This window comes from Dreissena polymorpha, chromosome 3 (genome assembly GCF_020536995.1).
Source record: "Dreissena polymorpha isolate Duluth1 chromosome 3, UMN_Dpol_1.0, whole genome shotgun sequence".
Classification (NCBI taxonomy): domain Eukaryota; kingdom Metazoa; phylum Mollusca; class Bivalvia; order Myida; family Dreissenidae; genus Dreissena; species Dreissena polymorpha.
The window spans coordinates 96,570,089-96,587,119 of NC_068357.1; the positions used below are offsets into that span (position 1 = coordinate 96,570,089).

Below are 17,031 nucleotides of genomic sequence, written 5' to 3' on the forward strand. Positions count from 1 at the left end.
ACCTTGGAGATATCGACGTAATTCTTTCACATGACACACCGTCCAATGATTGTGAACAAATGTACCGAGTAATTTTAAAATCGCACAAGGAATTACATAGTTATGGCCCTGACAAGATCATTTATGGCCGTTTTTAACCTTTGAACTCAAAGTGTGAACTTGACGTTGCAGATATCGATATATCGACGTAATTCTTTCGCATGACACACCGTCCATTGATTGTTATCAAACGTACCGAGAAATTTTAAAATTTCACAATGAATGACATAGTTATGGCCCGGACAAGATCATTTATGGCCATTTTTTATATTTGAACTCAAAGTGTGACCTTAACGTTGTAGCTATCGACGTAATTCTTGCGCATGACACACCGTCCAATGATGGTGAACAAATGAGCCAAATAATTTTAAAATCTCACAATGAACGACATAGTTATGGCCCGGACAAGATCATTTATGGCCATTTTTGACCTTTGAACTCAAAGTGTGACCTTGACCTTGGAGATATCGACGTATTTCTTTCACATGACACACCGTCCAATTATGGTGAACAAATGTGCCAAATGATTTTTAAGTCTCACAATAAAATACAAAGTTATGGCCCGGACAAGCATTTGACCTTTGAACTCCAAGTATGGCCTTGACCTTGGAGATATCAGAACAGAACAGAATGGTTTATTTTTTTACCTAAGCATGTGAAGCTCATCCTCGTCAATATACATATAAATAAATAACAGCATGCGTTAAAGTACATACCAAAAAACACACACACATCATAATAAAGAACAGTTAATCTAAATAAACACGAAATAAACATAGTTCGTGAACATATTTTGTGAGAATGGCACATGGATGGGTTTAATACACAGTGATCACACGATGTTATACATACAAATATTGCAATATTTACACAATTCTGACCTTATTTTCTTTGTAAAAAAATATCGACGTACTCCTTTCGCATGACACACCGTCCCATGATGGTGAACAAATGTACAAAGTTATTTTAAAATCTAACGATACATGACATAGTTATGGTCTGGACAAACTTTCGATTTAAAACGCACTAAGTGACCCTGTGACCTAGTTTTTGACCCGGCATGACCCGTATTCCAACTTGACCTAGACATCATCTAGATACAACTTCTGACCAAGTTTTGTGAAGATCGGATGAAATTTTCGGGACAGAGAGGCCAGACCGACAGACCGACAGACCGACCGACCGACAAAATGACTCCTATATAGCCCCCATTACCAATGGTAATGGGGGTATAAAAAATATGCAATAAGATTGTGTATGTTTTTGTGTGTAAATGTTTGGGGTTTTATATTGTCTTCCGACCCAGTAATTAAACCTTGTCCTAAGAATAAAAGCAATTCAAACATAATATACTTGATAATCCTTTTTAACATACAAAAGTACCCCTTAAATCATTGCTGGCACACCAAAAATCGCCAGTGCATTAACAAGACCGTACTGTTTCATGACTATGATCCATTCATTAATTATCAGGTGAATGTATTATCCATTGCCGGTGTACAGTACATGCCAATTTACCCAATATAATTGTGTGAATTCAATTGTGTCATTCTTTTTTCAGGAACAGCTCAAAGTGACCACAAATATGTATACTAGTGATTCAGTGAATTATGGACCAAATGCAACAAGTTTTGCCTCAAACTACGCAATAAATTTAGTTCCTATGAATGCAAGCATAACAAATGGTACAGGGATACCTTTGTCCAACTTGTCATCTTACATTACAACAGAACTGAATGGGACGTCGTTATTAGCAACCGAGGCGTGTGCCCGTCCAGGTGAGTGCATTATAGTAGTTTTAGTTACTGCTGCATTAAAGCTGCTAATTAATTATCTTCTATATTCACTAAATTATATGACCATCCAAAAACACTATTTGACGTAGGTATGCGGGAGTACCGATGTTGGTTGGTTGGGTGCTTGGTTATTTGGATGGTTGGTTGGTCGACATACGAGACATACGAGACACTGCCCAAATTTGCATAGCTATATTCTATGCCAAGGTGATGCTTTAAAAATGATATTTAAGGCAAACAAACATTTATTGGCGAACCTCGACATCATTTGTGGTTTAATCGAATCCAGTGATTGCTACATTTTTGCACATTATTTGAGGAAAATATTTGTTTTGCTGTTAAAATGTTCATGTGTTAAACGCTTTGCTTTATAAAATAGTTTCAATTTGTACTACGACTGCCAACAAAAGCATAGAGTGCAGTTTTTCCAATAATTGCAAAACATTATTGTTATTTATTTACTTGCCAATACAAAAAGCTAAGGATGCTAAACAAATTCCTAATTTATATTGTTGATTGAACATGAAGTCAGGATGTGTCACTCTAAAAAGAACTTATTTCAAATTGGTGCTAAGTAGTTTGTTGGTCGAATTTGTTTGTCGAGTTAGTTAAATATGAAAGTGGCAAGACTTGAGTTTTTCTAATAACCCATCGCATGTGAAAAATGCTTATGTAAAGCTATAGTAAAATTTTATATTAATACGTGAATATAAACTGTATCAAACAGCAATATGTATATGCAAAACCCAATTAATTTATTTAGTATTTATAAGCATTAACAGTCAATCAAATTTAACAGTACGTGGCAATGCATTTGACTTGTAAAATAAGCTTCTTGAAAACATTAAATACTGGTAAACCATAATCAACTGAATTTTGTTGTATGCATTTTTCACTGGTGTACAGTATAGTGCCTTAATGGAAATAAATGTTGCAACAATAGCTATGGTACAGTATTAATTACTGGTGAGTAAATAAGCCTTGAAGACTTGTTTAGAGCCTCGACCTGCCTTTTCTACTGAGGATTTTTTTTTACTGCCTAAAGCAATTGATCATCAAATCTGAAACAGAATATCAAAACATCTTACTTTCAAACGTCAAGTATGCCACTTTCAACCATGAAGATCACCATTCTTTTATCTTGAATAAGCATCTCATGTTCGTGCGATACATAGTTCTAAGTCTAGCTTCAAGTAAAATGAAATCGATGCTGAGATTAACATTCATTTGTTATTTTATGATAAAGATTAATAACCTATCCTGGACAGTATCACTCTCGCAATGATCACGTGCTATCATTCCAGCGTTCCACGAGTTTCCATCGGATGCGTTCACGGCGAGTCAGCGTGCTCACGGCGCCATCGTGTTACATCTCATCCTAGTACTCTATATGTTCCTGGCTCTCTCATACGTCTGCGACGACTACTTCGTGGCCTCTCTTGAAAGGATTTGTGACGTACGTACACGCATATCTTGGAAAAGCTCTTAATTAATCAGAATTGAGTTAATATAACAGTTGCAAAGCTTTTGAACACATGTTTATGTTTACGTTGTTATTTCTGAATTACATTTGAAAACAAAATATGACAACTAGGGAAATACGTTCACAATTTTCACGAAAAATTTGTACCGTATGTATACAATCATTTCAGTTAATCATTACTGGATAACTATCACACATCACATGAAAACATTGTTAGATAAGAACACGCATATTAGTTCCCTGTTACAGAATAAAGTTAGCTAATCACTCGAAACGCTTTTAAACGAAAGTAAACGCAGTATGGTTACCTTTTCAGACCTTTGTTAACTCATTAGTCGAAACGCCTTTCGGAGACCTAGATGACATAACATTGAAAATAACGCTGGTCATAAACTAAATATCACAACATTACATAACACAAATGCACTTTAAAACTTTCCATAATCTTAAAATGGTTGCTTCAAAAGAAATCTTGCCGTGCTTATTAAGGTTTGTGTGGTTTTCTTGATGAATGAACATGAGTACGGATAAATTTTACGAATACAATAACCCGTAGGCATTATTCCAAAAAAATCTGTTTTCCGCAATGTCTGAGACACAGCAAATAAATTGTTAATGGTTGCCAACGTAATATATTGATTGATATGCAACATTTGTATACAAACGACAAAGACATATGGAGAAGTTATATCAGGGTGACCTTCATTAATGACTTTTATGCTGCAGTTACCTGTATCAAACCACAAGTATGTCTTTTTCCGCGGATGTGTGTGATTCAGAATAGCTGGTGTACTTTGAAAAAATAATAACTGCGTTGTTGACGTCGACATTTGTATCTCATTACTTAGTTTTGATGACAACAATTAGATTAAACATTCACATTTAATTTGCATTGTGTACCTGCATGTTTGCTGGAAATGTTACCGTTTCTGTATATATTTTCCTTTGACACCAGCCCTCGCAACAACAATCAGAGTTTATATTACATTTAACACAATTATATCAATTTTCATTTTAAATCTCGATAATACATTTTGTTAAAAGTGTTCGCTTTGATACAGGTCAGCATTAAAAATATATAGACGATATAGTGAAACAATATATTCAGACATTAGGAAACTAGTATAATAATACGTTCACTTAACTTCTCTTGCTGAGATGTTCCTGTATTTTCATATTTTTGTTAAGTCACACAGTTTTTAACTTGTTAATAATGTTTCTGGACTTGCTATATTTCTTTACATAACAAGACGAGAAGTTTTTTCCTTATCGCGCATCCACTCCCGTTCCTCGCCAAAAAAAAACATTAGTTTAATGGATTCGGTATGGCGTGAAAGAAATGTCTCAACCCTTGAGACATGGTCTGTGATAAAATAAAGGCAAATATGTGGTTGCACTGTTAGCATCTGCTGAAAGATTTCTATTGATCACGATGCACCAACATCACTCATTATTGTCTCAGAGAAGGATTATCACTCTATACAATAGTTGAGCCTCGTGCATGTGCGTTCATTGTCGTTCAAGATTAGCAGCCCGCACAAGGGGCGATCTTGTCCGATTTTTTTCGTTTAAAGGAAGTCTCCTGGCGGACTCCAGATAAGGCGAAAAGTGTTTTCATTGATGAGCCTGTGCGGACTGCATATGCTATTCTGAGATTTTATGTTACGCCTATGCAATAAGCTCCGTTTTTCAAGAGCGAGGCTTATATATCTGAATTGATCTTAAGCAATGGTATTAACATGCTTTAGTTATTAACTGCCTATTAAAACGACTCAAACGAAAAGAGTTACACCATGGTGGATTTTATGGGAATTTTTAAGTGTTTAACACCATAAAAACGTGTATATGCTAAATTGTACGATACAATCATACTCTCTAGTAAGGCTCATTCTTGATATCTACAACTACTTAATTATCCCCAGCCATAGGCGGGGGGATATTGTTTTGTCGTTGTCCGTCCGTCCATCCGCCCGTCTTTCCGTCCGTCCGTCTTTCCATCCGTCCGGCACTTTTGTGTCCAGAGCCATATCTTGGAAGTGCTTTTGCGGATTTCATTGAAACTTGGTATGAGTATATATAAGGATAAGAGGATGATGCACGCCTAATGGCATTGTACACCATGTTTTAATAACGGAGTTATGGTCCTTTGTATCTTGAAAAATGCTTTTTAATATAAGCTTAGAGCTTTGAGCCATATCTTGGAAGTGCTTTGGCGGATTTCATTGAAACTTGGTATGAGTATATATATGGATAAGAGGATGATGCACGCCAAATGGCATTGTACACCATCTATAAAAACGGAGTTATGGCCCTCTGTATCTTGAAAAAATGCTTTTTAATATAAGCTTAGAGCTTTATCTTCATTAACACATGACCCAGAGCCATGAAACTTAATATTTTTGTTCTCAATCATCTGGGAGTGCTTCAGCACCCATAATCCTTTGGAGCTAAGGTCAAGGTCACACATTGAGGTCAAAGGTCACAAATTTGATGAAGTATTCATTATTTAGTCATTCCTCTACTATGCATAAAGGGATTCTGTAATAACTCTCCTCAAGTGTTCTCCTTTATCTAGCCGAGTGCCAAATATAAGATCCAGGTTGCTAGGGTCATTGTGAAAGTCACACACAAAGGTCAAATTCACATATTTTGATTAAAAATGGATTCTTTAAATGTCCTGATGTAATTGTTCTCAATTATCAGGCACAACCCTTCACTCATACCTTTTCTTTTAGTTCTACACCCATCCATAAACAAAATTTAATTGGCGGGGTATATCAATTCAACGAATTTGCTTGTTATATATGTTTCCCCCCAGCACCGATTTCCTTCGAGCGTGCTATTCGCCAAATGCATGCGATTCGCGCAAACCGACCATTGCGATAACGAGTAAAAGTGATATTGTGGAGTAATACATTTCTATCAGTGCACGGAGAACAATATTTCTGTTCGGATTGTTTCTGCATTTCCTTTCATGGCACATCTTTATATATCCATCAAGCGTATGCAAAACGGAGAAAAGATTAATATCTGATGAGAACGAATTTCGGGTTGTCCTTGTCTGCGCATTCAATATATCCATACAGCATTAATACAAAACAATATGATAGAATGCGGTGTATGCTTGGCTAAAAGCGAGATTATACGATTTTTATATGTGTTAAATTGTAATATATTGATACAAATATGCTATAATAACACACAATATGCAAGAAAAATGATACATTTAAGACGAATTTGATCAAATGCAGCAAATGCAAATTAGCGCCCCGAGCCGATTGTGACGAAGATAATTCGAACTTAATTTCCTACAATAACCGATGCATTCGTCTTTTTTGTTAGTGTTGGTGTGTCGTATTAATCGATATCGCTGCAGGAATTTAAAATGAACCGTTAAACTAAATTTAGATTCACATCGTTCATGCATGATATACATGCTGGCGAATTCGGCTGTACAGCCTTTTTCGATTTCAGAATTAAATATCTAGCTTATTTCGCATTTTTCGACACATGTTCTTCTTAACTTTTATTTTCGTTTATATTCATATATATGTATAATAAGTTTTTTACACATTTTATATTAATTAATAAATATTTGACAAGATCGTATATACCCGCTTTAATGTTGATCATCGACATTTGATGTAAGACTGTTCATATTGCGCTTGTAATTGCTGACATATTACAAAATATTGACATCAAATCGTTTCATTTAATGTTTGTAAATGTGTATAATGTCAATTCGCGTGTGATTCTCTATTTAACCAGAATGAGTATACTTTTCCAAATAATTACATTTTAAAGAATATTAGCTTTTAATTGGTTTTGTATTTTAAGCAAGCAACTTTGTTTTTAAGTTAGATAAACTTGTCGAGTTTAAATGCTTGCAAAAAAAGAAATAAAATGATGTATAACTATTATGTACATTGTTCGTCATAATAACAAAAAAATTAAATGCATTAATGTCGTCATCAATAACAAAATGCAAAAGAAAAAAATACTGCACACATTCTTATTTATTGTCAACTGCAACTGCAAATACTAACTTCGTTAATATATGTGACACAAAAATACACATATATGATGTAATGCAAAGTCCCAAAAGGTATAAAATTAAGCTTACTTTGACCCGGACACATCAAGCGCACACACGCGCTTACATCCTATATAAAACCACAAAAAGGAAGCGAAAATAACCAGAAATGAATACAGTTTAAATATTGAAAAATTATTTATTCATTAGTTAACTTACCTATCCTAATATGCCTAATTATTTCAAAATTATTTTGGGTTTATCAGTTTTTTTTTGTTTATGTGTAACTTCATGTATTACTTTTTTGTTGTTGTGTGTTTTCGAATGTTTTATATTCCGATACGACGCACATACTTTACCATTCTCAACCACGCGTCTTTGTCTTATGTTGCAACAGCGATTAGGGTTTAGCGAGGACGTTGCCGGAGCAACCTTTATGGCAGCCGGAAGCTCAATGCCTGAACTATTCACAGCAATCATAGGTATGTCCTCAATTCTACCTCAATAAAATATGTTCCCAATTACGGTAGTTGAATTGTAAATGGACATTCAGTTAATAGATGGGAAATAATTGATTCCACATCAGTGAAAAGGTGGAAAGCTTAAAGGTGAAAAGGATTATAGGCGTTTCGTGTGTAGCAAATCATGTAACCAATGAAGGGAATAGTCATATTATGTTATAAATAGATTATGTACTAAGTTCAATCTGTATTGGCCGTGTACGATCATACTGAATAAAATGTGCTTTCAAGTAAGAATATTGTATTGTTAATGGATGTGTACTTATGAATCAGGAAATATCGATGCAAGACCAATTTACGGCCATTGAAGGTGTGTCGGACTTAATTAATTCTTCTGGTACCACTTAGCTTGTTCCATTTTGTGTTCATTCTTTCTTTCTTTCGTTCGTTCGTTTATGTGTGTGTGTTATTTTAACGTAATCAGATACGTCATGTGTTGATCATATTTCAATATCAGAACTATTAAACGTCATTAGAAACTTGATACGTGCACAAAGGAAAAATCTGGAACGCTATACAGAAGGGGTAAGCACGTGATAGAAAAGATGGCGACGTCCAGGAAAAGAAATGTTAATTTCCGCCGTTCTGTACCATTTATTACCTTTGTTCAATTTTTAAATGACGCTCACTTTCCAACCACAGCAGAAAGAAACTGATAAGCGTTTTTTTGAATTAATATTCGGTTTATATTTCGATTTTACTGGCTGCGAAATATGTTAGTGAAGCTGTAAAAAGATCTTCCCGCAAAAAAAATTCGTAGCGTGTAAAGTCGAAATATAGAGCGAATATTGATACTAAATCGCTTGTAACTTTCTTGCTGATATGGCTAGAAAGTGAACGGCATTTAAAAAATAATACTAGTAATAAAGGGTATAAAACGGCGAAAAACACCAGTCTCGGAATTGACGTCGCCATCTTGACTATCAAGTGATTACCCCATCTGTATATATCGAGATGTTGTTACTGGCTGCATTTGCTTCAAATATTTATTATGTGATACCATGATAAGAGAAAACTCGACTATAACTTACAAAGACGACGCGTCGTGAATGATAACAGTTTATCATTTTAGAAACGTAATTATAAAACAACAGACTTTGTGCAATTTTTTATAGGTGTGTTCATTACGAAGGGCGACGTCGGACTGGGCACTATTGTAGGTTCCGCAGTCTTCAACGTCCTGTTTGTTATTGGGATCTGTGGACTGCTTATCTCCAAGGTCTGGCAATATTATCCAACGTTAAAGTTACATGTTGCGCCGAGTTCTTATAATTTAAACACGATATATTTCCCTTCGCTATGGTATCCAACATCAAAACTTGAACTTTTTTACATTTCAGTTTTAAATTAATGATGATCCAGTCTGTTCCAGAGTGTATGACCTGTATGATAAAAAGATGCTATTACTAAACTGATGTTTCAGACACAATGCCACGTTTACAATGTGTGAATCATCTCTAGTAACCAACGTACTTCTTAATCGACAACATTACGTCCGGTTATCAATTCTTACTATTTTTGTACGTACACTATTTTTGGCTGTCCTTAAAACATCGTTACTAAATAAAATGCAATTATCAATATATCAATGTATATTCGTCCTCAATGTATAATGTAAAAACCAAGGTTTCCAAAATTTCACTGTTTAGATACAATACTATGCTTTCTTATTCTAAAAAAATCTCATGAATTGATTTGAATTTCCCATTTTGGTTTCAAAAGTTCAAATCTTGATTTGGATTCACGAAAACAAAATGAAACCAAAAACAAACATAAAAGGAATTCGTAAATAAAATAAGTATCCTTTCTTTTTAAGCCAACTTGAAAGGATCACAAATGAAAAACCTTTGATGTCTGTCCGTTAGCGATAATTAGCATATTTTAGTTGTAAAGACAATACTTGTCCAATTGTGAAACTTTGAACTAAAAACGTATTCCCTACAAATCACGTTTGAAGAAGGGTATTTGTCCACAATTGCCTTGTCCTACAAATAACATCCATGTCTATAAGCGCATTTTGTTCATTTGACTATCATGTGACACCTAATCGTACCCAAATAAAATGATGAAATTAATGTCCTTACTGTTATCAGTATTATATTTTATGTTTATTGTTAGATATTATAGTTAGATGCACATTTCAGGCACTGACCCTCTCTTGGTGGCCCCTTTGTCGAGATTCCGTATGTTACTCCCTTGCAGTCGTGGTTCTCATACTGGTGAGTGAATCCCCATATCTTAATATAATTTATCACATACAATCGAGTTAGTCACCTCATACGATTTAAACTTAATATGGTTCACATTTATGAAGCAACAAGTACATTAACAGCTTGATAAAAAGTTTATAAATACCCGCCCAGCAACAGATGGGTTCGAGTCAAGCCTAACACTGAACTATTTTGCAACGATCCTAATAAACTTCATACTAATATTATATTCATTTATCTATTTTATTCCTTAGTACTAATCAAATATGTAAACGGCATGACATGTTTGTACGTAAAGTGTCGTCTCAAAATACCCTGTGCAGTCCACACAGGCTATGTGCAGTCCACACAGGCTAATCAGTGACGGCACTTGCATCCTAGACTGGATTGTCGATGAGAAAAGTCTTTCTTAAAACAGAAAATTCTATAAAAGCGGGAAAATTTCGTCCGGACTAAACAGGCTGATCTGGCACGACACTATACGCACAAGCATAAATAACATTAGCGGTGATTTGCAGGTGGTGTACGATGCACAGGTCACGTGGTGGGAATCCGTGCTCATGCTACTTCTATATGGAGCTTACATTCTTCTTATGAGGTCAATAATAGATTTTATTGTACAATGTTATAAATATATCCTTAATTGACATTCCATAAATTGGAATACTTTTGTGTAGTATTTAAACGTATTATCATTTTTTTAACAAGTGTCTTTTGTCAATGTGGTAAAATTATTCCAAACATTCGTTTGCGCGAGGATGCCTTGTTCCTTGAAACATATTTACTACGTTTGGTTATGTACAATTTTACACATTACTTATTAACTATAAAACGGAAAATATGACATTTGAACACAAATTATTACGTTATTATTTCTAGGTTCAATCGGACGATTCAAAGTATTGTGTCCGTAAAGTTAAAATGGCTGACAACAGAAAAGCTATCGGCCAATGGTTTTGTTGGCCAACAGCTCAACAAGTGTCAGGGTGACTACGGTAGGTGGCTACTTGGATGTTATTACCTATTTGATATAACTACTTCGTGGTTTAAGTCGCAGATGTAATAACCTATTTGATAAAACAACTTCGTGGTTTAAGCCGCAGATGTAATTACCTATTTGATATAACTACTTCGTGGTTTAAGCCGCAGATGTAATTACGTATTTGATATAACTACTTCATGGTTTATGCTGCAGATGTTATTACGTATTTGATATAACTACTTCATGATTTAAGCCGCAGATGATATTACGTATTTGATATAACTACTTTGTGGTTAAAGCCGCAGATGTAATTACTTATTTGATATTAATACTTCATAATTTAAGCCGCAGATGTAATTACGTATTTGATATAACTACTTCGTGGTTTAAGCTGCAGATGTAATTACTTTTTTGATAGAACTACTTCATGGTTTAGGCCGCAGATGTAATTACGTATTTGATATAGCTACTTCATGGTTTAAGCCGCAGATGTAATTACGTATTTGATATTACTACTTCATAGTTTAAGCTGCAGATGTACTTACCTATTTGATATAACTACTTCATGGTTTAAGCCGCATATGGAATTACGTATTTGATATAATTACTTCATGATTTAAGCCGCAGATGAAATTACGTATTTGATATAACTACTTCGTGGTTTAAGCCGCAGATGTAATTACGTATTTGATATAACTGCTTCGTGGTTTAAGCCGCAGATGTAATAACGTATTTGATATAACTACTTCATGGTTTAAGCCGCAGATGTCATTCATTACCTATTTGATATAACTACTTCGTGGTTTAAGCCGCAGAATGTAATTACTTATTTTATATAACTACTTCATGGTTTAAGCCGCAGATGTCATTCATTACCTATTTGATATAACTACTCCGTGGTTTAAGCCGCAGTCAGCTTACACATTAAAAAATTTAAGTCTGCAGACCAAAATATTAAGAAATTGTCAAAATCGTACTTAAATAAAGATGGGGTGATTATGAATAGTATTTTATAAACACACGATTGCGTATGGGGCCTATAACCATATCAATAACGTACCCTACGTTTGTTCCAAGGGTGTGGTTAAGTATGTAATCTGTTCGCACAAAAAGCTTTCGGTCGGAAAATTATTAACATGAATATTTACAAACTATATTGTTAAGTAAAATAAGCATCATTATCTTTCAAAATAACTGATGCAATTTAATCCCAGATTTAATTATTTTAGATGAACATTTTGTTATTTTTAATTTGTTTCGTAACAATTATTTGTCATTTGAAAATCAATATTTTAAGCTTTATTTAACGGTCATGTTATTAGCAGTTAAAGTAAATGATGTATTTTAGTGACACATTGCCAATACAAAGAAGCAGAATACAAACGAAGATAACAATATACATGTAAGAATACTTCAACTCCAGAAGAAAACTAACATCTGCCAGTCTCATTTGAAAGGCCTTTTCCTGATATCCTTAACAATACAGGACAACACACACATACACTGCATGGAAAATAAACAAGACGAAATATGGGATCAACTCCGGGGAAGCGTGAATGTAAAGCATTTGGGAGTTTAAACCAAAGACATGCGCCAGTGTTAACATTAACATGAGCGGGATATTTGCATTCAAAAGATCGATGTACTCGATTTAGGCTTCAAACCTGTTTTGGCATTCACATTTCCTGTGCTGTTTGTGACCAGTCGTTTACCTCTAGAATAATGTAATATTGTTTCCCGAAAAACTTATGTCCAATCCAACGCTTAATAGGAAAATATCATGGTCAGATTACCAACCGAATCAGAAACAGAATCACCAGGAATCGCAATGCGTATTAAGCAACATCAGAAGAGATCAAAATGTAGGATATTGGATTGCACGCGAGTGTGTTTCCTAGTATAGAATCTTAATGACTAGCTTACTGTTCGAATTTCCACTCCGGATTTCCTCGACCGTCAATGTATTGACCGGTTCAGGAAGGCTTTATACAGATACGATTTAACAATAATTGTGTGCCTTAAGTTGTTCAAAGTATAAGTCCAAGCAACGTCTCAGGGTGAATGTATTGATTTTGATTATGACCGTTGTATTCATTATTATCTAATGTAATGGAACAATTTCTAGATGAACACACTCAAGTTATTCGGACAGCTGTGCATTTTAAGCTCGTAGCACATGTATCGTAGTGCATTCATTCGTATGATTTAAATTCACTGTTCAGTTAATTATTTAAATATGATATTATTTAAAAATGTCCATATCGCTTACAATATATTTAAAATCATACACATTAGTAATAAACAGTTGCTTATGAATTTGAATTCTGTATTATTATAAATAGTATCGTCGTTTCCAAACTGTTATGTTTGAAATTTCTTTCGGGATATTCATATCAGTTAATTGCAATTCTTTTTATTGAAATATAAATGTCAGTGCATTTAAAAAACGACCTCAAGGATGAGCAATTTCTTCTTAAAACCTCGTTGTGTGAACAAAATATTCTTATGTTGCTGTAAGACCATTAATCCAAAATGTTCTATCCAAATAGCAATGACGCAGAAAATTAATTAGTAGCGTTGAGGAAGACAGCACTTTTCTAGTACCGAGAATAAACACTCTGATGCTGAAATGCCATCTCATTCATTTAATTCACATTGATCTTTCGACTTTCCGAAAACATATCGACCAGTTTATGTATGGAATAAGCGGATAGTTGTCTGAATCTGTCACCGCAAGTAATGCAATAAAGGTATTCATACTCTAAACTAGGATCCTAACGACTGATGAAATTGCGTATCAATTGAGGTCTTCTTATTATTAACAAATTGCTGTCCGTAACCAATTTAAATTTATATTTCCAATTTACAAATTGCATGCACTTGTTTTATAAAGAGACCCGTTAACAGTATCCGTGTACATGTATTTACAAACAATGTATATTGTATTTTTTGTGCACGCCGAATCGAAGACCAATGGACAATTTACATAAATGTCGGATTTCCTTGTTTTTGTTATGTACATTTATTCGTTAATTGTTCAGTGAAAGTGTATTGATTTGCTCTCTTCTTCCACGTATCGAGTTCTGAGGCAATACACAACAATAACTCTGTTTTGACCACCAAAGATCAATACGTATTCAATGATTCATCTTACGATTTTAAACAAAAACGTGTTCATTGAATAATCTATTGTTCGAATGTGTCCATAAAAAAATATTTCCTTTGTAATGCTTCAGATCAATCAGCTTAAGATGTTAGGTCTACATTTATTTTCACAGATGACTATTATTCACCCGAGCGAATTATTTAGACGAATATAAATCATGTACAGATTTCCAATGTAATATATTTTGTTTTGGGTTCTGAGATAGTTTCTGTTATTTATACAGAGCAGTTCGGTGATGATGACGATGTATTTGGTGCTACAGTAGAACATACGGAGATGAAAGAATGCAATTCCACTATTTCCGTAGATCATTATGCAAAAACAGCGAATATTAAGTAAGCATTAGTTTACATTATGAAATATCATTTCATTGCAATGCTTAATGTACATGTATTTTCTTGATATTTTGTAAATATGTCAAACATTATACGGTCTTCATCTTCAATATATAGCACCATAGTTGCTTCTTTATGTTTATTTATCTGCACAGACTCACATTCGAGGAGGCCGCCTTCCGGATGTTAATGACCTGCAGGTACAGAGGCCGTTGTCGGCTCAGGGCGGCAACGTGGCTTGTCATATCGTATGTGAGTGTTACCCTTTAAAAAATATGAAACGTTTTCAGTACCTGCCGTTATCTGCGGACTGACGTAACGTGTTACAATATTTTACGATTAAAATGATTCCATTATATAAAGGGTTTTATTCACATTTTGTCTGTATTTTATAAGAGTGTAGAGTGAAGATAGTGTCTTATTCTTATTTAAAAAATAGGACTAGCATACCAGTAGTTCTCATTGAGATAAACCATGCAAATCGAACCAATAGAAAGTTTAAACTTTGTAGTTTTCTAGTTGCAAATCGGCGAAATAAAGTATAATTTTGAAACTGTGTTGCAGCGGAAACGGATGCTGACTGACACTGCGTACCAAAAACGACAACTGTTTCAGAAGGCCACCAGAGCATCCACGTTAAAATCGTGTGCGAGATCCGTCAGAAACTGGTACTCGTAGCATCTTAGGTTTGAGTTGTGTTCTGAGAAAACTGGGCATAATGCATGTGCGTAAAGTGTCGTCCCAGATTAGCCTGTGCAGTCCGCATAGACTAATCAGGGACGACTCTTTCCGCTTTTATGAAATTTTTCATTAAAATGAAGTCTCTTCTAAGAAAAAATCAAAATTAGGCGGAAAGTTTCGTCCCTGATTAGCCTGTGCGAACTGCACAGGCTAATCTGGGACGACACTTTACGCACATGCATTAAGGCCATTTTTCTCAGAACGCATCTAAGATTTCATACAAACACGGAAGATGTTGGTCTTCCTAATTCGCGATTATCTGAGGTGTTTGTGCTCACATTAAATTATTTCCATTGATTGTATAATGATTTAGCCTTATTAAAAAATGAAAAAATCGTTTTCAAATACTGTAGTGCGTATGATTATGATTGAGGTGACTTTGCTTTAACATTCTTAATTTTGATCGATTTTACTATGCGAGCAAGCGAAATAAGTTTGTCATATGGAGAACAAGTTTTCACAGCGTTTTTAAAAAACAATACGAACAGATACAATTATGTTTAACTTATATCATGAATAAATCAAACAAATCATATATAGTCACAATGACCAATTGTAATTTAACCCACCCTGCACTTTGTGGAATTTCGAATAATCGACTGTTATGAAGATTAAGTATTTCATAATCGACAGTTATGAAGATTAAGTATTTCATAATCGACTGTTATGAAGATTAAGTATTTCATAATCGACTGTTATGAAGATTAAGTATTTCACAATCGACTGTTATGAAGATTAAGTATTTCATAATCGACTGTTATGAAGATTAAGTATTTCATAATCGACTGTCATGAAGATTAAGTATTTCATAAACGACTGTTATGAAGATTAAGTATTTCATAATCGACTGTTATGAAGATTAAGTATTTCATAATTGACTGTCATGAAGATTAAGTATTTCATAAACGACTGTTATGAAGATTAATTATTTCCTAATCAGCTGTTATGAAGATTAAGTATTTCATAATCGACTGTAAGAAGATTAAGTATTTCATAATCGACTGTAATGACGATTAAGTATTTCATAATCGCCTGTTATGAATATTAAGTATTTCATAATCGACTGTTATGAATACTAAGTATTTCATTCGACTGTTATGAAGATTAAGTATTTCATAATCGACTGTTATAGAGATTAAGTATTTCATAATCGACTGTTATAAAGATTAAGTATTTCATAATAGACTGTTATGAAGATTAAGTATTTCATAATCGACTGTTATGAAGATTAAGTATTTCATAATCGACTGTTATGAAGATTAAATATTTCATAATCGACTGTAATGAAGATTAAGTATTTCATTTTCTTTTCAGGATGAGTCTGGCGTCAGAAGGGGAGACACAGGACGCGTGGCGTCATCGGCCTAGTGCAGGTACGTGCGTGACGTCATTAGGCAGACGATACCAAGTCGTGTGAACATTTTCAGATGATTGTGATTACATGCTGTTGGTTGTAAACTATTAACCTTTTAATGAGAAGATCGACATTTTCTCATCGTCACCATACGACACTGCTTAATTCATGTATCCAAAGTCTATATCGCCTCATTGGTGCAAAAATGTACCATGTGCATTCTAATTTCAATGTCACATGGTACCTTTTAGCACCAAGCGGGCGATGTTTTAGTCGAAGAACACACTTACATGTTAATGTATTATGATTCATGCCTATGTATTGTATAAATCTTATTTGATGTAACGCACATATAAATATTATGTGAAATA

The 17,031-nt window shown here is 34.2% G+C and overlaps 1 protein-coding gene across 1 annotated transcript in view; it reads left to right on the forward strand.

Annotated features, from left to right (window-relative positions):
* The window catches only part of LOC127875419 (sodium/potassium/calcium exchanger 4-like), a 28,536-nt gene that overhangs the window by 5,011 nt on the left and 6,494 nt on the right, over positions 1-17,031 (forward strand). The window contains exons 2-12 of the mRNA XM_052420478.1: positions 1,601-1,817; positions 3,140-3,291; positions 7,749-7,833; positions 8,988-9,091; positions 10,017-10,091; positions 10,601-10,680; positions 10,962-11,077; positions 14,454-14,565; positions 14,721-14,817; positions 15,130-15,233; positions 16,621-16,679. Coding sequence (XP_052276438.1) covers positions 1,625-1,817; positions 3,140-3,291; positions 7,749-7,833; positions 8,988-9,091; positions 10,017-10,091; positions 10,601-10,680; positions 10,962-11,077; positions 14,454-14,565; positions 14,721-14,817; positions 15,130-15,233; positions 16,621-16,679 — 1,177 coding nt within the window. The 5' untranslated portion in view covers positions 1,601-1,624. The remainder of the gene's footprint in view (positions 1-1,600; positions 1,818-3,139; positions 3,292-7,748; positions 7,834-8,987; positions 9,092-10,016; positions 10,092-10,600; positions 10,681-10,961; positions 11,078-14,453; positions 14,566-14,720; positions 14,818-15,129; positions 15,234-16,620; positions 16,680-17,031) is intronic.